We start from the raw sequence: 22111 nt of genomic DNA on the forward strand, positions 1-22111 counted from the left end.
GTGCGTGAAATGGGAGAGATGCGTTTGAGAGCAGCTAAACGCGCATTCGAGTAGAGGAGCTGACGCCAGTGTCACGCCACCTTCGTCCCGACGTGGCCGCTGCCACCAGCGCCTGCCTGCGCTTTTTCTACCTTCACCGCCGACCTTCTCATCTGTCCGACTGAGCCCGGCTGGCCAGCAACCCGCCCGTCCGACTGCGCCCGGCTGGCCAGCACCCCGCCCGTCCGCCCGCCGCGAGGTGCGCGGGGGTAAGCTGCCGCACTCGTGCACGTGGCCTCCCCGCCGCCGGGGTAGGGTGGTGCTCGGTTCAGCTATCGGCATTCCCCGCGAGTCGAGGGGTCCGCTGGGTGTGGCGGCGTCGCGACACCCATTTTTCTCTCTCCCTCCGGATTCGTATGCGAATGCCGAGAAACGTACCGACAATTGCCTGCACCACCCGCCGGACCGCTCACGGAGTGAAGGCTGAAGGACACTGGCCTGCACGCGGACCGCTCTGGCGACCGGACGTCTCCGGCCTCTGGAGGAGCGGCGAGGGGACCGAGTGCCGAATCGCACACCGGCCAGCCGGCCGTCAGTCGGGAACGCCGCCCGCGCAGGGCCTCTCCTTCCTCTTGTTCGTGACCGAGGGTCAACGCTTAGGCTGCGGAGCTGAACGGGCATCTCTCTGCCACTCCGGCTTATGGACTTCTCGCCTTGCCCGTGCGGCGCAAGAGGGTGCTGCTGCGGCCGGCGCGCCCGTCCCCCGCTCTCTCGGGCCATGTAGTCGCAGTGCCGCGCCATCCCCTAGCGAGCCGCGTCGCTGGGTGAGGCCCGCACCCGCACCACTCCGCCGAGCTGGCTCTCAGGACGGTCGACGGTCGCCGCTCGCCTCCGTCGGCCCAGTGCCTACGCCTCGCCACCCCACCCCGTCGATCGCGCCGGTGAGGCCCGCACCTTCACCGCCTAGGTATGCGCCTGGGTGTACCTGCCTTCTCGGGATGGTCGACGGTCGTTCGGCCGGCCCCCGTCATTTATGCGCACAGCAGTTCCGTCCGCCGGCGGGAGACTCCCGTCAATCGATCGTGGTGTGAATGCCCAACGTCAATTCCGCCCGAAGCATTAAGTCCTCGGACGGTAATCGGGCCGCCCAGCGGCAGGCCCACCTACCTACCTCCGGAGATGGCAACGGGCCGAGCACGGAAGATCGACACACGTGTCGAGACCATCGCTTCCACTCGGCCTCTCCCAAAGGTAGGACCAACTAAGCCGGACTCTGCTCTCAAGTTTACCTGGTCCATTTCCGACACCTGCCTCCCCTTTCTTGATCTTTCTGTCTCTATCTCTGGAGACAGCTTATCTACTGATGTCTACCGTAAGCCTACCGACTCTCACAGCTACCTGGACTATTCCTCTTCCCACCCTGTCTCTTGCAAAAATGCCATCCCCTTCTCGCAATTCCTCCCTCTCAGCCGCATCTGCTCTCAGGATGAGGCTTTTCATTCCATGGCGAGGGAGATGTCTTCCTTTTTTTAAAGAAAGGGGCTTCCCTTCCTCCACCATCAACTCTGCTGTCAAATGCATCTCCCCCATTTCACGCACATCTGCTCTCAGCCCATCCTCCCGCCACCCCACTAGGAATAGGGTCCCCCTTGTCCTAACATACCACCCCACCAGCCTCCGGGTCCAACATATAATTCTCCGTAATTTCAGCCACCTCCAATGGGATCCCACAACTAAGCACATCTTTCCCTCCCCCCCCCCCCGCTTTCCGCAGGGATTGCTCCCTACGCAACTCCCTTGTCCGTTCGTCCCCCCCATCCCTCCCCACTGATCTTCCTCCCGGCACTTATCCTTGTAAGCAGAACAAGTGCTACACATGCCCTTACACTTCCTCCCTTACCACCATTCAGGGCCCCAGACAGTCCTGCCAGGTGAGGCGACACTTAACCTGTGAGTTGGCTGGGGTGATATACTGCGTCCGATGCTCCTGATGTGGCCTTCTATATATTGGCAAGATCCGACGCAGGCTGGGAGACCATTTCGCTGAACACCTCCGCTCTGTCTGCCAGAGAAAGCAGGATCTCCCAGTGGTTGGAGGAACAACACCTTATATTCCGTCTGGGTAGCCTCCAACCTGATGGCATAAAGATTGACCTCTCTAACTTATGTTAATGCCCCACCTTCCCTTTGTACCCCATCCGTTATTTATTTATTATTATTATTATATAATTTTTTTCTCTCTTTTTCTCCCTTTGTCCCTCTCACTGTACTCCTTGCCCATCCTCTGGGATTCCCCCTTCCCTCTTTCTTTCTCCCTAGGCCTCCCTTTCATATCCCTTGTGCCAATCAACTTTCCAGCTCTTAGCTTCATCCCTCCCCCCTCCTGTCTTCTCCTATCATTTCGGATCTCCCCCTCCCCCTCCCACTTTCAAATCTCTTACTAGCTCTTCTTTCAGTTAGTCCTGATGAAGGGTCTCAGCCCGAAACGTCGATTGTACCTCTTCCTATAGATGCTGCCTGGCCTGCTGTGTTCACCAGCAATTTTTATGTGTGTTGCTTGAAGGGAATATTTGTGATAGGATGAGTCAAAATAGCTTAATGGGGACACTTACAAATACCATAAAAATTCCTTTTATCCTAGCTTCTAGAGAGGCACAGTCCATTTTGTATGTGTATCAATTTCAACACATAAGTTGTTTTCATACTATTCCCTTTGAGATAAGTTTTATTCACTTTGAAGCACATGGTGGAAAGACATGCATCTCTATTTACTCTTTATTTGCCCTTGAAACAGCAATATCTGTGAGTTTTAAGTTTTTGGTAATATTGGTAAACATCTATTAGATATGTTTTGAAGGAAGTATTATAGAATAGAATAGGCATCTGTTGGTCTCATGAGACCATGAATTTGTGCCTTGGAAGGTTTCCATGGCGCAGGCCTGGGCAAGTTTGTATGGAAGACCGGCAGTTGCCCATGCTGCAAGTCTCCACTCTCCACGCCACCGATGTTGTTCAAGGGAAGGGCATTAGGACCCATACAGCTTGGCACCAGTGTCGTCGCAGAGCAATGTGTGGTTAAGTGCCTTGCTCAAGGACACAACATGCTGCCTCAGCCAAGGCTTGAACTAGCAGCCTTCAGATCACTAGACGAACGCCTTAACAACTTGGCCACGCGCCAACACTGAAGTATTATGTTTAAGTTAATCCTTGCCCCACAATTTTACTCTTGTTTACACTTCATAGTTATTTATTGTTAGATATGTGTACTACCTTGGTTAAGACCCATTTGGGAGGATAATTGATGTTAATGGATTATTCATGGACATGACAATTCTGTATTGAATTTCATACATATTTTACTTAACTACAGTTTCACAGAAAAGAGATCTCATGAGAAACCATGAAGAAAGCTTTATTCTTGGTTGATTTTAGAGAAGTTGTTTAGCTCACTGCATAGCTGTGTACAGTCACACAGTGAGGGCAGTGGATTGAAAAGATAACTCCTTTTCAAAGGCACTGCCCCAGATTAGAGACAAGTTAGAACGCATGCACAATAATATTGGCTTCTGACCTGAGCTCCGTCAATTGCCAAGACATTGGGATCAGGTCAGAATGTGTCTAATCTATCATATCTTCGTGACAGTCAAGCAAAATTGTAATTAGCATATCTGCAGCATCAGCTTCCACAAAAGCTTGTGTTAAGTGTGAAGCTGAGATGCAAAGGGAGAGAGCATGTATAGAAATGGAGAAAGCATGTATGGATAGGGAGAGACTGTGTAGAAGCTACATTAGGAGTGCTCAAGGAAGGCTGTGAAGCTGAGGCTGTCTCAGCAGAGGCAAATGTGTTTGAGGCAGCAGCTAACTTAGATAGTTGTGAGTTTATAACTGGAATCAGTCAATGCATCTTACTAAAGAATATATCCAACCACATTTTGGCTATAAATAAACGAGTGCTTCAGCTCTACAAGGGGAAGCTGTCCACCTCACTCAGCTAACATGCTTTTCACATAGTCTAGGTATTGACAGTCAAGGTCTACAGTAGGAAAAAACCCCAACACCCTCTTTCACAGTTCGACCACAGTGAAGACATCATTCAGTCCCATCTGCACAGACATTGACAGACTGAACCTCCATTGATCTCAGGAAACACATTTGGCAAATCACTCTCCACAATGCTCTCACTCAGGAGCTACAGTGCATTAGGTTTGGCTTGGTATCAGGCTCGTCAAGACCTAGTTACAGCAAGCTGGACAAATGCAACAGCTCTCCGAGGCATTCGAAGAATCTCTCTTCAGTAGGCTTCATAGCTTTCCAAAGCTCTCACAGTGCAGAAGTTACAAGAGCTTGAAAACCTGTTGTCAGAACAACAAGCCTCAAAAAGCGAGTGTTACCGACAAGGAACACACATAATCACTTGCATGACATTCTGAAGTGGGAGGGTGACCAGCCAGATGTCGTGGTGCACATCGGTACCAATGACAGAGCAAGGAAGAGTGAGGAGGTCCTGGACAGTGAGTATAGAGAGCTTGGTAGGAAGTTGAAAAGCAGGACCTCAAGGGTGGTAATCTCAGGATTGCTACCTGTACTAGGTGCCAGTGAGGGTAGGAATAGGATGCTCTGGAGGATAAACAAGTGGCTGAGGAACTGGTGTAGGGGGCAGAGTTTCAGATTTCGGGATCATTGGGACCTCTTCGGGGGCAGGTGGGACCTGTACAAGAGAGACTGGTTACACTTGAACTACAGGGGGACCAATATCCTTTCAGGGAGGTTTGTTAGTGCTGTTGGGGAGGCTTTAAACTAGATTTGCAGGGGAATGGGAACCAGAGTGCCAGAGCTGACAGTGTGGCTGGGATGAAAATATAAGATGTTAAAAGTTCAAGCAAATCCGCTAATAGAAAGGTTGTGAGTGGTCGTAGAAATCTTCTGAGGTGTATATATTTCAATGCTAGGAGTATTGCGGGGAAGGTGGATGAGTTGAGGGCGTGGATTGACACGTGGAATTATGACGTTATAGCAATTAGTGAAACTTGGCTACAGGAGGGGCAGGACTGGCAATTAATATTCCAGGGTTCCAATGTTTCAGATGTGATCGAGGCAGAGGAATGAAAGGTGGGGGAGTAGCATTGCTTGTTAGGGAAAATATTACAGCAGTGCTCAGGCAGGACACATTAGAGGGCTTGTCCACTGAGTCCTTATGGGTGGAGCTGAGAAACAGGAAAGGTATGGCCACATTAGTGGGATTGTATTACTGACCACCCAATAGTCAACGAGACTTGGAAGAGCAAATCTGCAGAGAAATAGCAGGCAACTGCAGGAAACATAAAGTTGTGGTGGTAGGGGATTTTAATTTTCCATACATTGATTGGGACTCCCATACTGTTAGGGTTCTAGATGGTTTAGAGTTTGTAAAATGTGTTCAGGAAAGTTTTCTAAATCAATATATAGAGGGACCAACTAGAGGGGATGCAATATTGGATCTCCTGTTAGGAAACAAGTTAGGGCAAGTGACGGAAGTCTGTGTAGGGGAGCACTTTGGTTCCAGTGATCATAACACCATTAGTTTCAATTTGATCATGGACAAGGATAGAGCTGGTCCTAGGGTTGAGGTTCTGAACTGGAAGAAGGCCAAATTTGAAGAAATGAGAAAGGATCTAAAAAGCATGGATTGGGTCAGGTTATTCTCTGGCAAAGATGTGATTGGTAGGTGGGAAGCCTTCAAAGGGGAAATTTTGAGAGTGCAGAGTTTGTATGTTCCTGTCAGGATTAAAGGCAAATTGAATAGGAATAAGGAACCTTGGTTCTCAAGGGATATTGCACCTCTGATAAAGAAGAAGAGGGAATTTTATGAAATGTATAGGAAACAGAGAGTAAATCAGGTGCTTGAGTATAAGAAGTGCAAGAAAATACTTACGAAAGAAATCAGGAGGGCTAAAAGAAGACATGAGGTTGCCTTGGCAGTCAAAGTGAAGGATAATCGAAAGAGCTTTTACAGGTATATTAAGAGTAAAAGGATTGTAAGGGATAAAATTGGTCCTCTTGAAGATCTGAGTGGTCAGCTATGTGCGGAACCAAAGGAAATGGGGGAGATCTTAAATAGGTTTTTTGTGTCTGTATTTACTGAGGAAACTGGCATGAAGTCTATGGAATTAAGAGAATCAAGTAGTGAGATCATGGAAACTGTACAGATTGAAAAGGAGGAGGTGCTTGCTGTCTTGAGGGAAATTAAAGTGAATAAATCCCCGTGACCTGACAGAGTGTTCCCTCGGACCTAGAAGGAGACGAGTGTTGAAATTGCGGGGGCCCTGGCAGAAATATTTAAAATGTCGCTGTCTACGGGTGAGGTGCCGGAGGATTGGAGAGTGGCTCCTGTTGTTCTGTTGTTTAAAAAAGGATCAAAAAGTAATCCGGGAAATTATAGGCCGGTAAATTTAACGTCGGTAGTAGGTAAGTTATTGGAGGGAGTACTAAGAGACAGAATCTACAAGCATTTGGATAGACAGGGACTTATTAGGGAGAGTCAACATGGCTTTGTGCGTGGTAGGTCATGTTTGACCAATCTATTGGAGGTTTTTGAGGAGGTTATCAGGAAAGTGGATGAAGGGAAGGCAGTGGATATTGTCTACATGGATTTCAGTAAGGCCCTTGACAAGGTCCCGCATGGGAGGTTAGTTAGGAAAATTCAGTCGCTACGTATACATGGAGAGGTGGTAAATTGGATTAGACATTGGCTCAATGGAAGAAGCCCAAGAGTGGTAGTAGAGAATTGCTTCTCTGAGTGGAAGCCTGTGACTAGTGGTGTGCCACAGGGATCAGTGCTGGGTCCATTGTTATTTGTCATCTATATCAATGATCTGGATGATAATGTGGTAAATTGGATCAGCAGATTTGCTGATGATACAAAGATTGGAGGTGTAGTAGACAGTGAGGAATGTTTTCAGAGCCCACAGAGGGACTTGGACCAGCTGGAAAAATGGGCTGAAAAATGGCAGATGGAGTTTAATACAAACAAGTGTGAGGTATTGCACGTTGGAAGGACAAACCAAGGTAGAACATACAGGGTTAATGGTAAGGCACTGAGGAGTGCAGTAGAACAGAGGGATCTGGTAATACAGAACAAAATTCCCTAAAAGTGGCGTCACAGGTAGATAGGGTCGTAAAGAGAGCTTTTGGTACATTGGCCTTTATTAATCAAAGTATTGAGTATAAGAGCTGGAATGTTATGATGAGGTTGTATAAGGCATTGGTGAGGCCGAATCTGGAGTATTGTGTTCAGTTTTGGTCACCAAATTACAGGAAGGATATAAATAAGGTTGAAAGAGTGCAGAGGTTTACAAGGATGTTGCCGGGACTTGAGAAACTCAGTTACAAAGGTTGAATAGGTTAGGACTTTATTCCCTGGAGTGTAGAAGAATGAGGGGAGATTTGATAGAGGTATATAAAAGTATGATGGGTATAGATAGAGTGAATGCACCAGGCTTTTTCCACTGAGGCAAGGGGAGAAAAAACCAGAGGACATGGGTTAAGGGTGGGGGGGGCGGAAGTTTAAAGGGAACATTAGAGGGGGTTTCTTCACACAGAGAGTGGTGGGAGTATGGAATGAGCTGCCAGATGAGGTGGTAAATGCGGGTTCTTTGTTAACATTTAAGAATAAATTGGACAGATACATGGATGGGAGGTGTATGGAGGGATATGGTCTGTGTGCAGGTCAGTGGGACTAGGCAAAAAATGGTTCGGCACAGCCAAGAAGGGCCAAAAGGCCTGCTTTTGTGCTGTCCACATCAAAGTTGCTGGTGAACGCAGCAGGCCAGGCAGCATCTATAGGAAGAGGCGCAGTCGACGTTTCAGGCCGAGACCCTTCGTCAGGACTAACTGAAGGAAGAGTGAGTAAGGGATTTGAAAGCTGGAGGGGGAGGGGGAGATGCAAAATGATAGGAGAAGACAGGAGGGGGAGGGATAGAGCCGAGAGCTGGACAGGTGATAGGCAAAAGGGGATACGAGAGGATCATGGGACAGGAGGTCCGGGAAGAAAGACGAGGAGGGGGTGACCCAGAGGATGGGCAAGAGGTATATTCAGAGGGACAGAGGGAGAAAAAGGAGAGTGAGAGAAAGAATGTGTGCATAAAAAGGAGTAACAGCTGGGGTACGAGGGGGAGGTGGGGCCTAGCAGAAGTTAGAGAAGTCAATGTTCATGCCATCAGGTTGGAGGCTACCCAGACGGAATATAAGGTGCTGTTCCTCCAACCTGAGTGTGGCTTCATCTTTACAGTAGAGGAGGCCGTGGATAGACATGTCAGAATGGGAATGGGATGTGGAATTAAAATGTGTGGCCACTGGGAGATCCTGCTTTCTCTGGCGGACAGAGCGTAGATGTTCAGCAAAGCGGTCTCCCAGTCTGCGTCGGGTCTCACCAATATATAAAAGGCCACATCGGGAGCACCGGACGCAGTATATCACCCCAGTCGACTCACAGGTGAAGTGATGCCTCACCTGGAAGGACTGTTTGGGGCCCTGAATGGTGGTAAGGGAGGAAGTGTAAGGGCATGTGTAGCACTTGTTCCGCTTACACGGATAAGTGCCAGGAGGGAGATCAGTGGGGAGGGATGGGGGGGACGAATGGACAAGGGAGTTGTGTAGGGAGCGATCCCTGCGGAATGCAGAGAGAGGGGGGGAGGGAAAGATGTGCTTAGTGGTGGGATCCCGTTGGAGGTGGCGGAAGTTACGGAGAATAATATGTTGGACCCGGAGGCTGGTGGGGTGGTAGGTGAGGACCAGGGGAACCCTATTCCTAGTGGGGTGGTGGGAGGATGGAGTGAGAGCAGATGTACGTGAAATGGGGGAGATGCGTTTAAGAGCAGAGTTGATAGTGGAGGAAGGGAAGCCCCTTTCTTTAAAAAATGAAGACATCTCCCTCGTCCTAGAATGAAAAGCCTCATCCTGAGAGCAAATGCGGCGGAGACGGAGGAATTGTGAGAAGGGGATGGCGTTTTTGCAAGAGACAGGGTGAGAAGAGGAATAGTCCAGATAGCTGTGAGAGTCAGTAGGCTTATAGTAGACATCAGTGGATAAGCTGTCTCCAGAGACCGAGACAGAAAGATCTAGAAAGGGGAGGGAGGTGTCGGAAATGGACCAGGTAAACTTGAGGGCAGGGTGAAAGTTGGAGGCAAAGTTAATAAAGTCAACGAGTTCTGCATGCGTGCAGGAAGCAGCGCCAATGCAGTCGTCGATGTAGCGAAGGAAAAGTGGGGGACAGATACCAGAATAGGCACGGAACATAGATTGTTCCACAAACCCAACAAAAAGGCAGGCATAGCTAGGACCCATACGGGTGCCCATAGCTACACCTTTAGTTTGGAGGAAATGGGAGGAGCAAAAGGAGAAATTATTAAGAGTAAGGACTAATTCCGCTAGACGGAGCAGAGTGGTGGTAGAGGGGAACTGATTAGGTCTGGAATCCAAAAAGAAGCGTAGAGCTTTGAGACCTTCCTGATGGGGGATGGAAGTATATAAGGACTGGACATCCATGGTGAAAATAAAGCGGTGGGGGCCAGGGAACTTAAAATCATCGAAAAGTTTAAGAGCGTGAGAAGTGTCACGAACATAGGTCGGAAGGGATTGAACAAGGGGTGATAAAACAGTGTCGAGGTATGCAGAAACGAGTTCGGTGGGGCAGGAGCAAGCTGAGACAATAGGTCGGCCAGGACAGGCAGGTTTGTGGATCTTGGGTAGGAGGTAGAAACGGGAAGTGCGGGGTGTGGGAACTATAACGTTGGTAGCAGTGGATGGGAGATCCCCTGAGCGGATAAAGTCGTTGATAGTGTGGGAGACAATGGCCTGGTGCTCCTTAGTGGGGTCACGATCGAGGGGTAAATAAAAGGAGGTATCCGTGAGTTGTCGCTGTGCCTCGGCAAGGTAGAGGTCAGTACGCCAGACTACAACAGCACCCCCTTTATCAGCGGATTTAATAATAATGTTAGGATTAGTGCGGAGGGAGTGGAGAGCAGAGCATTCCGAAGGAGTGAGGTTGGAATGGGGACAAGGTGCGGTGAAGTCGAGACGGTTGATGTCCCGTCGGCAGTTGGCAATAAAGAGATCCAGAGCAGGCAGAAGACCAGAGCGGGGTGTCCATGAAGAAGAGGAGGGTTGAAGACGGGAGAAGGGGTCATCGGTGGGGGTGGAAGAGTCCTTGCCGAAGAAGTAGGCTCGGAGATGGAGACGGCGGAAGAAAAACATTCGAAGTGATTACGCAACCACCAACTGCAACTCCAGCCTTGAACACCAGGCCGGGTCTTTATGTGCTGCTGTTGTGACTCCCGTCTCCCCTTCCCCCACCACCACTCCGCAGCCCCGTCTTCCTCAGATCCCACCGTCAACTCCTGGGCCCTCAGAGGCTCCATCTTCCTCTCACCCCAACCCTCCCCTCTCCACTGACACCACCAGCCTCCCCCCTCCCCCCTCTGATCCCAGCTCCCATACGTGCCGGGTCTTTACCATCCCCTCCGACCTTCAACTGTCGGAGGCAGAACGCTCTGTTCTCAGTAAGAGCCTCACGTTTGTCCCCCTTCGCCCACACCTCAGCGAGTTCCGTGTTCGCCACGATGCGGAACTTTTCTTCCGCCGTCTCCGTCTCCGAGCCTACTTCTTCGGCAAGGACTCTTCCACCCCCACCGATGACCCCTTCTCCCGTCTTCAACCCTCCTCTTCTTCATGGACACCCCGCTCTGGTCTTCTGCCTGCTCTGGATCTCTTTATTGCCAACTGCCGACGGGACATCAACCGTCTCGACTTCACCGCACCTTGTCCCCATTCCAACCTCACTCCTTCGGAATGCTCTGCTCTCCACTCCCTCCGCACTAATCCTAACATTATTATTAAATCCGCTGATAAAGGGGGTGCTGTTGTAGTCTGGCGTACTGACCTCTACCTTGCCGAGGCACAGCGACAACTCACGGATACCTCCTTTTATTTACCCCTCGATCGTGACCCCACTAAGGAGCACCAGGCCATTGTCTCCCACACTATCAACGACTTTATCCGCTCAGGGGATCTCCCATCCACTGCTACCAACGTTATAGTTCCCACACCCCGCACTTCCCGTTTCTACCTCCTACCCAAGATCCACAAACCTGCCTGTCCTGGCCGACCTATTGTCTCAGCTTGCTCCTGCCCCACCGAACTCGTTTCTGCATACCTCGACACTGTTTTATCACCCCTTGTTCAATCCCTTCCGACCTATGTTCGTGACACTTCTCACGCTCTTAAACTTTTCGATGATTTTAAGTTCCCTGGCCCCCACCGCTTTATTTTCACCATGGATGTCCAGTCCTTATATACTTCCATCCCCCATCAGGAAGGTCTCAAAGCTCTACGCTTCTTTTTGGATTCCAGACCTAATCAGTTCCCCTCTACCACCACTCTGCTCCGTCTAGCGGAATTAGTCCTTACTCTTAATAATTTCTCCTTTTGCTCCTCCCATTTCCTCCAAACTAAAGGTGTAGCTATGGGCACCCGTATGGGTCCTAGCTATGCCTGCCTTTTTGTTGGGTTTGTGGAACAATCTATGTTCCGTGCCTATTCTGGTATCTGTCCCCCACTTTTCCTTCGCTACATCGACGACTGCATTGGCGCTGCTTCCTGCACGCATGCAGAACTCGTTGACTTTATTAACTTTGCCTCCAACTTTCACCCTGCCCTCAAGTTTACCTGGTCCATTTCCGACACCTCCCTCCCCTTTCTAGATCTTTCTGTCTCGGTCTCTGGAGACAGCTTATCCACTGATGTCTACTATAAGCCTACTGACTCTCACAGCTATCTGGACTATTCCTCTTCTCACCCTGTCTCTTGCAAAAACGCCATCCCCTTCTCGCAATTCCTCCGTCTCCGCCGCATTTGCTCTCAGGATGAGGCTTTTCATTCTAGGACGAGGGAGATGTCTTCATTTTTTAAAGAAAGGGGCTTCCCTTCCTCCACTATCAACTCTGCTCTTAAACGCATCTCCCCCATTTCACGTACATCTGCTCTCACTCCATCCTCCCACCACCCCACTAGGAATAGGGTTCCCCTGGTCCTCACCTACCACCCCACCAGCCTCCGGGTCCAACATATTATTCTCCGTAACTTCCGCCACCTCCAACGGGATCCCACCACTAAGCACATCTTTCCCTCCCCCCCTCTCTCTGCATTCCGCAGGGATCGCTCCCTACACAACTCCCTTGTCCATTCGTCCCCCCCATCCCTCCCCACTGATCTCCCTCCTGGCACTTATCCGTGTAAGCGGAACAAGTGCTACACATGCCCTTACACTTCCTCCCTTACCACCATTCAGGGCCCCAAACAGTCCTTCCAGGTGAGGCATCACTTCACCTGTGAGTCGACTGGGGTGATATACTGCGTCCGGTGCTCCCGATGTGGCCTTTTATATATTGGTGAGACCCGACGCAGACTGGGAGACCGCTTTGCTGAACATCTACGCTCTGTCCGCCAGAGAAAGCAGGATCTCCCAGTGGCCACACATTTTAATTCCACATCCCATTCCCATTCTGACATGTCTATCCACGGCCTCCTCTACTGTAAAGATGAAGCCACACTCAGGTTGGAGGAACAGCACCTTATATTCCGTCTGGGTAGCCTCCAACCTGATGGCATGAACATTGACTTCTCTAACTTCTGCTAGGCCCCACCTCCCCCTCGTACCCCAGCTGTTACTCCTTTTTATGCACACATTCTTTCTCTCACTCTCCTTTTTCTCCCTCTGTCCCTCTGAATATACCTCTTGCCCATCCTCTGGGTCACCCCCCCCCCCGTCTTTCTTCCCGGACCTCCTGTCCCATGATCCTCTCGTATCCCCTTTTGCCTATCACCTGTCCAGCTCTCGGCTCTATCCCTCCCCCTCCTGTCTTCTCCTATCATTTTGCATCTCCCCCTCCCCCTCCAGCTTTCAAATCCCTTACTCACTCTTCCTTCAGTTAGTCCTGACGAAGGGTCTCAGCCTGAAACGTTGACTGCGCCTCTTCCTATAGATGCTGCCTGGCCTGCTGCGTTCACCAGCAACTTTGATGTGTGCTGCTTGAATTTCCAGCATCTGCAGAATTCCTGTTGTTTGCTTCTGTGCTGTAGTTTCTATGGTTCTATAAAAGTTGCTGGTGAATGCAGCAGGCCAGGCAGCATCTATAGGAATAGGTATAGTCGACGTTTTGGGCCGAGAGCCTTCGTCAGGACTTGACGAATTCCTGACGAAGGGTCTTGGCCCGAAACGTCGACTGTAACTATTCCTGTAGGTGCTGCCTAGCCTGCTGTGTTCACCAGCGACTTTTATGTGTGTTGCTTGAAATTCCAGCATCTGCAGATTTCCTCGTGTTTGCGTGTTACCGACAAGGACTGAGTTTCTTCAATGCAACAAAAGAAATAAATCTTATAGTTGAGAAACCACCAGACAATATCCAGAAACAATGGGTAACTGAAAGTTCCAGGGATAAAATGAAGCATCATGACCTATCCACAATTTTAGTCTTTGTGGACTCTGTCTGCTGCCACGCGGAAATGTGAAATGATGCTAGTTTTATGCTCTCAATTTTTGGTAACAGGTTATGAGAGGTCTCCAGAAAATACATGGAAAACCAAAACCCCTAGTACAGTCAGAAAAAAGCAAGTAGAATGCTATTATGAACTCTGACAGACAATATTTTGTCCATAAGGAACCTCACCCCTTATGGAAAGGCAGAATATTTAGAGAAAATAGCCCTTGCAGTCTTGAAACACTATCTAAAGGAGCACTCAATATGTTCCAAATGTTGTGCTTCAACTGCACATCCATCGGATATAGCTACTTCCTCATCCTCAGGGGTGTGTGGGAAGGCTGCTAAGGCAAATCCTGCTCAAAAATACGGTACGTCTAGCTAACATTTAGCTGGAAGGGCACGTCTCGCGATCACACAGGCCCTTGCCAGCTGTGGCAATCTATAGCCTCAAGAGAACAATTATCGAGGGAGAGAAGGAAGCCAAGACCCAAGCATGGAGGTATATGAAAAGGCATTTCTATGTTTATGATGGCATTAAAGCATTTTCTAGTGCAGAAGAAGCAGTCAACGTGCTGAAAGTTGGCACAATCTTATCTCAGACTGCGTAAGATTGCATCCAACAGTGCTGAGGTTGTGCAATGCTTCCCTTCTGAAGATCTGACCAAAGGTCTACAGAATCTTGATTGTGGTCAGAACCTCCCTTCTCTGCAGCACAGTCTGGGCCTTGGGTGGGATGCCTTACTGACACCATTACTTTCCAGGTTGCTGATACTGAAAGCCCCTTCATGTGTCATGTTGAGTTATCGACCATCAACAGTCTATTTGACTTGTTTGGGTTGTCTCCTTCAGTCAGAATCCGGGGATGATTCACGTAAAGAGCTTTGACCTCGGACACTTGTGGATGGGATGTCCCACACCCTAAAGAGACATATGAGCAATGACTGCAGTGGTGTCCTTCCTTTCAGGACCTTAAAGGCCTGAAAATTCCTAGAACCCATACAACAATTCCACTATCTACAGCCGAAATGAAAGAGGTTTGCATCTTCTGTGATGTGTCAACTAAAGCTAGTGCTGTTGTTGCATACGTGAAGGTCAGAGACGTTGCTGGATATAGTGAAATTGTAGCCATCCTGGGGAAGACAAAGCTTACTCTCAAACCAGATCTCAACATGCCAAGGCATGAACTTGGTGCTGGAGAACTTGATGTTTTTTTTAAATCTAGAGTTTTTTCCTTGCCACTCATTCATAAGTACCCTTTTTGTGCAAGGCCTCAGGGATTGTGGAGCCATGAACTTCATCTTCGGTGGCAGCCAGTGGCTTCTGCAGCTCACTCAGAGTGACTGCTGGCATCACTGCAGCCTCTCTTACACATGCCATTCTTCTCCAGCAACCATGTTTAGAGAGGTGACCTGTCACAGGCGGTGTGACAGTGTTTCATACTTTTTCCCACCTTTCCACAATGGACTGCACTGAGCTTAGAGGTGTGCTCAGTGCCTTTGAGATAGATTTGTGCTTCTCTATTGTCATTTTCCTCACTTACCTTGAATCCTGTATTATCTTCATTTTGGTTTGGTTTGTTGAAAATCTACCACGCTGTACAGAGAGAGGGGGTATTTATTCTCATAAATTCATTGAAAACTGGTGATGCTCCGATTTTCTCCATCGACAATTTGGGTGAGTTTCTAAGGTAATATGCAGTATTGCAGGGGTCCCCAACCTTTCTCGCACCGCGGACTGGTTTAATATTGACAATATTCTTGCGGACCGGCCGACCCGGTTGGGGGGGGGGGGTGGGTGTTCAAGTAGGGTTAAACTCACCTCAACATGTCTTTTACAGTTAGGGTTGCCAACTTTCCCACTCCCAAATAAGGGACAAAAGTAGCAGTCAAATCCCGGGACACTTTACCCCAGGAAAGATTACCATGACCATGAAGCCTTACGCAGGCACGTGTACGCATGCATGGTGTACGCATGCATGGTGTGCGCATGTGATGTGTGCTTGCGTGTACATGCCGATTTTTTTCCCACAAATCGGTTTTGCCTTCATCTTCCCAACTATACTGTACGTACATTATTTCTACTTTATATAGGCTGTGTATTTATCATATCATTCCTGCTTTTACTATATAGAAACCATAGAAACTACAGCACAGAAACAGGCCTTTTGGCCCTTCTTGGCTGTGCCGAACCATTTTCTGCCTAGTCCCACTGACCTGCACATGGACCATATCCCTCCATACACCTTCCATCCATGTATCTGTCCAATTTATTCTTAAATGTTAAAAAAGAACCCGCATTTACCACCTCATCTGGCAGCTCATTCCATACTCCCACCACTCTCTGTGTGAAGAAGCCCCACCTAATGTTCCCTTTAAACTTTTCCCCTCTCACCCTTAGCCCATGTCCTCTGGTTTTTTTCTCCCCTTGCCTCAGTGGAAAAAGCCTGCTTGTATTCACTCTATCTATACCCATCATACTTTTATATACCTCTGTCAAATCACCCCTCATTCTTCTATGCTCCAGGGAATAAAGACCTAACCTATTCAACCTTTCTCTGTAACTGAGTTTCTCAAGTCCTGGCAACATCCTTGTAAACCTTCTCTGCACTCTTTCAACCTTATTTATATCCTTCCTGTAATTTGGTGACCAAAACTGAACACAATACTCCAGATTCGGCCTCACCAATGCCTTATACAACCTCATCATAACATTCCAGCTCTTATACTCAATACTTTGATTAATAAAGGCCAATGTACCAAAAGCTCTCTTTACGACCCTATCTACTTGTGACACCACTTTTAGGGAATTTTGTATCTGTATTCCCAGATCCCTCTGTTCTACTGCACTCCACAGTGCCTTACCATTAACCCTGTATGTTCTACCTTGGTTTGTCCTTCCAACGTGCAATACCTCCCACTTGTCTGTATTAAACTCCATTTGCCATTTTTCAGCCCATTTTTCCAGCTGGTCCAAGTCCCTCTGCAGGCTCTGAAAACCTTCCTCACTGTCTACTACACCTCCAATCTTTGTATCATCAGCAAATCTGCTGATCCAATTTACCACATTATCATCCAGATCATTGATATAGATGACAAATAACAATGGACCCAGCACTGATCCCTGTGGCACACCACTAGTCACAGGCCTCCACTCAGAGAAGCAATTCTCTACCACCACTCTTTGGCTTCTTCCATTGAGCCAATGTCTAATCCAATTTACCACCTCTCCATGTATACCTAGCGACTGAATTTTCCTAACTAACCTCCCATGCGGGACCTTGTCAAAGGCCTTACTGAAATCCATGTAGACAATATCCACTGCCTTCCCTTCATCCACTTTCCTGGTAACCTCCTCGAAAAACTCCAATAGATTGGTCAAACATGACCTACCACGCACAAAGCCATGTTGACTCTCCCTAATAAGTCCCTGTCTATCCAAATGCTTGTAGATTCTGTCTCTTAGTACTCCCTCCAATAACTTACCTACTACCGACGTTAAATTTACCGGCCTATAATTTCCCGGATTACTTTTTGATCCTTTTTTAAACAACAGAACAACAGGAGCCACTCTCCAATCCTCCGGCACCTCACCCGTAGACAGCGACATTTTAAATATTTCTGCCAGGGCCCCCGTAATTTCAACACTAGTCTCCTTCAAGGTCCGAGGGAACACTCTGTCAGGTCCCGGGGATTTATCCACTTTAATTTTCCTCGACAGCAAGCACCTCCTCCTTTTCAATCTGTACAGTTTCCATGATCTCACTACTTAATTCCCTCAATTCCATAGACTTCATGCCAGTTTCCTTAGGAAATACAGACGCAAAAAACCTATTTAAGATCTCCCCCATTTCCTTTCGTTCCGCACATAACCGACCACTCTGATCTTCAAGAGGACCAATTTTATCCCTTACAATCCTTTTGCTCTTAATATACTTGTAAAAGCTCTTTGGATTATCCTTCACTTTGACTGCCAAGGCAACCTCATGTCTTCTTTTAGCCCTCTTGATTACTTTCTTAAGTATTTTCTTGCACTTCTTATACTCCTCAAGCACCTGATTTACTCCCTGTTTCCTATACATTTCGTACAACTCCCTCTTCTTCTTTATCAGAGTTGCAATATCCCTTAAGAACCAAGGTTCCTTATTCCTATTCAATTTGCCTTTAATCCTGACAGGAACATACAAACTCTGCACTCTCAAAATTTCCCCTTTGAAGGCTTCCCACCTACCAATCACATCTTTGCCAGAGAATAACCTGTCCCAATCCATGCTTTTTAAATCCTTTCTCATTTCTTCAAATTTGGCCTTCTTCCAGTTCAGAACCTCAACCCTAGGACCAGATCTATCCTTGGCCATGATCAAATTGAAACTAATGGTGTTATGATCACTGGAACCAAAGTGCTCCCCTACACAGACTTCCGTCACTTGCCCTAACTTGTTTCCTAACAAGAGATCCAATATTGCATCCCCTCTAGTTGGTCCCTCTATATATTGATTTAGAAAACTTTCCTGAACACATTTTACAAACTCTAAACCATCTAGAACCCTAACAGTATGGGAGTCCCAATCAATGTATGGAAAATTAAAATCCCCTACCACCACAACTTTATGTTTCCTGCAGTTGCCTGCTATTTCTCTGCAGATTTGCTCTTCCAAGTCTCGTTGACTATTGGGTGGTCAGTAATACAATCCCACTAATGTGGCCATACCTTTCCTGTTTCTCTGCTCCACCCATAAGGACTCAGTAGACAAGCCCTCTAATGTGTCCTGCCTGAGCACTGCTGTAATATTTTCCCTAACAAGCAATGCTACTCCCCCACCTTTCATTTCTCTGCCTCGATCACAACTGAAACATCGGAACCCTGGAATATTAAGCTGCCAGTCCTGCCCCTCCTGTAGCCAAGTTTCACTAATTGCTATCACATCGTAATTCCACGTGTCAATCCACGCCCTCAACTCATCCGCCTTCCCCGCAATACTCCTAGCATTGAAATATATACACCTCAGAAGATTTTTACCACCACTCACAACCTTTCTATCAGCGGATTTGCTTAAACTTTCAACATCATTTATTTTCACCCCAGCCACACTGTCAGCTCTGGCACTCTGGTTCCCATCCCCCTGCAAATCTAGTTTAAAGCCTCCCCAACAGCACTAACAAACCTCCCTGAAAGGATATTGGTCCCCCTGTAGTTCAAGTGTAACCCGTCTCTCTTGTACAGGTCCCACCTGCCCCAGAAGAGGTCCCAATGATCCTGAAATCTGAAACCTTGCCCCCTACACCAGTTCCTCAGCCACTTGTTCCTCCTCCAGAGCATCCTATTCCTACCCCCACTGGCTCCTAGTACAGGTAGCAATCCTGAGATTACCACCCTTGAGGTCCTGCTTTTCAACTTCCTACCAAGCTCTCTATACTCACTGTCCAGGACCTCCTCACTCTTCCTTGCTATTTCATTGGTACCGATGTGCACCATGACATCTGGCTGGTCACCCTCCCACTTCAGAATGTCATTCAATCGATCAGAGACATCCTTGACCCTGGCACCTGGGAGGCAACAAACCAACCTGGATTCTCTGTCATGACCACAGAACCTCCTATCTGCACCTCTAACTATCGAATTCCCTATCACTACCGCTCTCCCCTTCTTCCGCTCTCCTCTTCTTCCACCCTCCCTTCTGCACTGCAGAGCCAGACCCAGTGCCAGAGATCCAGCTACTGCAGCTTGTCCCAGGTAAGTCATCCCCCCCAACAGTATCCAATGCAGTATACTTGTTGTTGAGGGGAATGGCCACAGGGGAACCCTGCTCTGCCTGCCCTTTCCTCTTCCCTCACCTGACAGTGACCCAATTTCCTGTCCTCTGCTCCTTTGGCGTAACTGCCTCCCTGTAGCTATGATCTATAATCTCCTCATTCTCCCGAATGATCCGCAGGCCATCCAGCTCCTGCTCCAGTTCCCTAACGCGGTTTGTCAGGAGCTGCAGCTGGATGCACTTCTTGCAGGTGTCGTTGTCAGGGACACCAGAGGGCTCCCTGACTTCCCACATCCTGCAAGAGGATCATTCCAACACCCTGCCTGGCATTCTCACTGCACTAAACAATCTGAACAGTTAGTGTTATTTATTTTTGGTTTTATGTGTTTATTTGGTATGATTTGTTAGGTTATTTTTTGGGTCTGGGAATGCTCAAAAATTTTTCCCATATAAATTAATGGTAATTACTTCTTCGCTTCATGCCAGTTTGGCACGAAAGGTTCCATAGAAAGACTCTACCTTAGCGGGGGAAATACGGGACAAACCAATTTAACCCAATATACAGGATGTCCCGGCAAATACAGGACAGTTGGCAGCCCCGTGTTCAAGTTCAACAGTGCGTGACAGGGAATGAGGAAAGGTGCAGCTGACTCATATTGTTTCCTCACGGCCCGGTAGCACATGCTTTGCCGCTCGGTGGTTGGGGACCGCTGCAGTATTGCATCTGCAGAAAGTTAGCATAGTAAATACAAAGGGAATTAATACTTTTGATTTTTAATTTTTAGCAAATTGTTGACAGGTTTTGGAATTTTTCTTTTGATTTGACATAATACACAATATTTAGTGACTCTCAAATTCCAACCTTATGCCCCCATCGTAAAAGGGGGAATGGGTAAGGCTGGCCATCAGGGCTCTGGTGAATCTGTACAGGCCAATCCCCTGTACAGTGGATACAGTGGATTGCTTCAACTATACCATCAAGTTCGGATGAATGAGATGGGAGGCCATCAATGGTCAATGCTTCACTGGGAGCTAAGGGTCCAAGAAGAAGAAGAAAACAATGTTTTGTAGATTAGCTCAAAAAATCCCACTTGAATAGATTTTCAATTTAGAAAATGAGTCAGTAAATGTGGGGGCTGAGTACTTTCTCACAGCACTGTAATACTTGTTCCTTTACAGGAGTAGCCAAAGGACAGACTTTGCAATGGTTGACACATTTGTACGCAACCTCTCAGCACAGAGCAACTGAATCAGGCCAAGGTTAGACTCCTTGTTATTCAAAGACGAGTTTATACAGTGGACGTGCAGTGCATCACAAAGCACGAACCTCTCCCAGAACAAAGTCCCCTAGTAAACTCTGTCCCTTGAGGGGCTACTGTAAGGAGTACATATCAACAAGCCACAACTCACTGCAGAGGTAACTCAGCTAATCATCTTTCTGGGTAAGCATCATGTCACCTCTCTGCTCATTAGACATTACCACCGGCTAGTGTGTCATCAAGCACACCATTTTTAAAGTGACAACTTTTAAAGATGGTGTAGCTAGTCTGGTTTCAAGACCAGACTCTGAGACTATCCATCTTCTGTCCAAGACTAGGTGAAGTGATCATTTGACCTTTTTTTCAGTAGTTAAGTCGGATGTCCAATGATGTAAAGTAGGGGTGTTCTGACCTCTAGATTTGCAGTTCATTTTATGCGAGCATCACTTCTTGTACATAAACTGTTTATTATATATTATTTCCCTTCAGGATAGTTCTTATTCTATTTGAAACACATGATGGAAAGAAATACATCACCCTCAGTGCTGAAGAAGAGTCTCAGCCTGAAACGACAACTATCTATTCACTTCCATAGGTGCTGCCTGACCTGCTGACTTCCTCCAGCATTTTGTGTGTGGTGCTTTAGGTTTTCAACATCTGTAGAATCTCTCGTGTTTGTGATTTGTCCATCCTCTTGTTATTTTCCCTTGAAACAGCAATATGTGTGAGTTACAATTTTTTGGTAATATTGGTAAACGTTTAGTAGGTCTATTTTGAAGGAAGTGTTATGTTTCAGTGTATCATTGTGCCACGAGTTTACTCTAGTTTACACTTCATACTTCTGCTGTGTTGCTTAAGTGTACTACCTTGGTTAACATTGGATGTGAGAATAATATTGGTACGTTCAGACACACAGGAATTCTGTACTGAATTTAATATGTACTTTGCTTCACTCTCTGCAGTTTCACAATCCTCTGCAGACTCTTGCAATCCTGTGCATTGGAGCCTCCATTGAGCTAGTCAGAATGATCTCCTCTGTACATCCATAGAAATTTGTAAGAATGTTTGGTGACATACTGAATCTTCTTGAGCCTTTGGCATGCTTTCTTCATAACTGCATCAATGTGTTGAGGCCAAGATAGATTCGCTGAGCTGTTCTTATACTTTATACTTTATTGTCGCCAAACAATTGATACTAGAACGTACAATCATCACAGCGATATTTGATTCTGCGTTTCCTGCTCCCTGGATTACAAATATGAAATATTGAAAATATTTAAAATAGTAAAAATTAGTAAATATTAAAATTTTAAATTATAAATCATAAATAGAAAATAGAAAAATGGAAAGTGAGGTAGTGCAAAAAAACCGAGAGGCAGGTCCAGATATTTGGAGGGTACAGCCCAGATCCGGGTCAGGATCTGTTCAGCAGTTTTATCACAGTTGGAAAGAAGCTGTTCCCAAATCTGGCGATATGAGTCTTCAAGCTCCTGAGCCTTGTCCTGGAGGGAAGAGGGATGAAAAGTGTGTTGGCTGGATGGGTCGTGTCCTTGATCACCCTGGCAGCACTGCTCCGACAGCATGCGGTGTAAAGTGAGTCCACAGACGGA

At 47.5% G+C, this 22111-nt stretch overlaps 1 protein-coding gene across 1 annotated transcript in view; it reads left to right on the plus strand.

Moving 5' to 3' along the window:
- The first annotated feature begins 948 nt into the window (after positions 1-948).
- Positions 949-22111, plus strand: part of LOC134352536 (FERM domain-containing protein 7-like) — a 226343-nt gene continuing 205180 nt past the window's right edge. The window contains exon 1 of the mRNA XM_063059798.1: positions 949-1230. Coding sequence (XP_062915868.1) covers positions 949-1230 — 282 coding nt within the window. The remainder of the gene's footprint in view (positions 1231-22111) is intronic.

The sequence above is a fragment of the Mobula hypostoma genome, chromosome 10, assembly GCF_963921235.1.
Source record: "Mobula hypostoma chromosome 10, sMobHyp1.1, whole genome shotgun sequence".
Taxonomy (NCBI): domain Eukaryota; kingdom Metazoa; phylum Chordata; class Chondrichthyes; order Myliobatiformes; family Myliobatidae; genus Mobula; species Mobula hypostoma.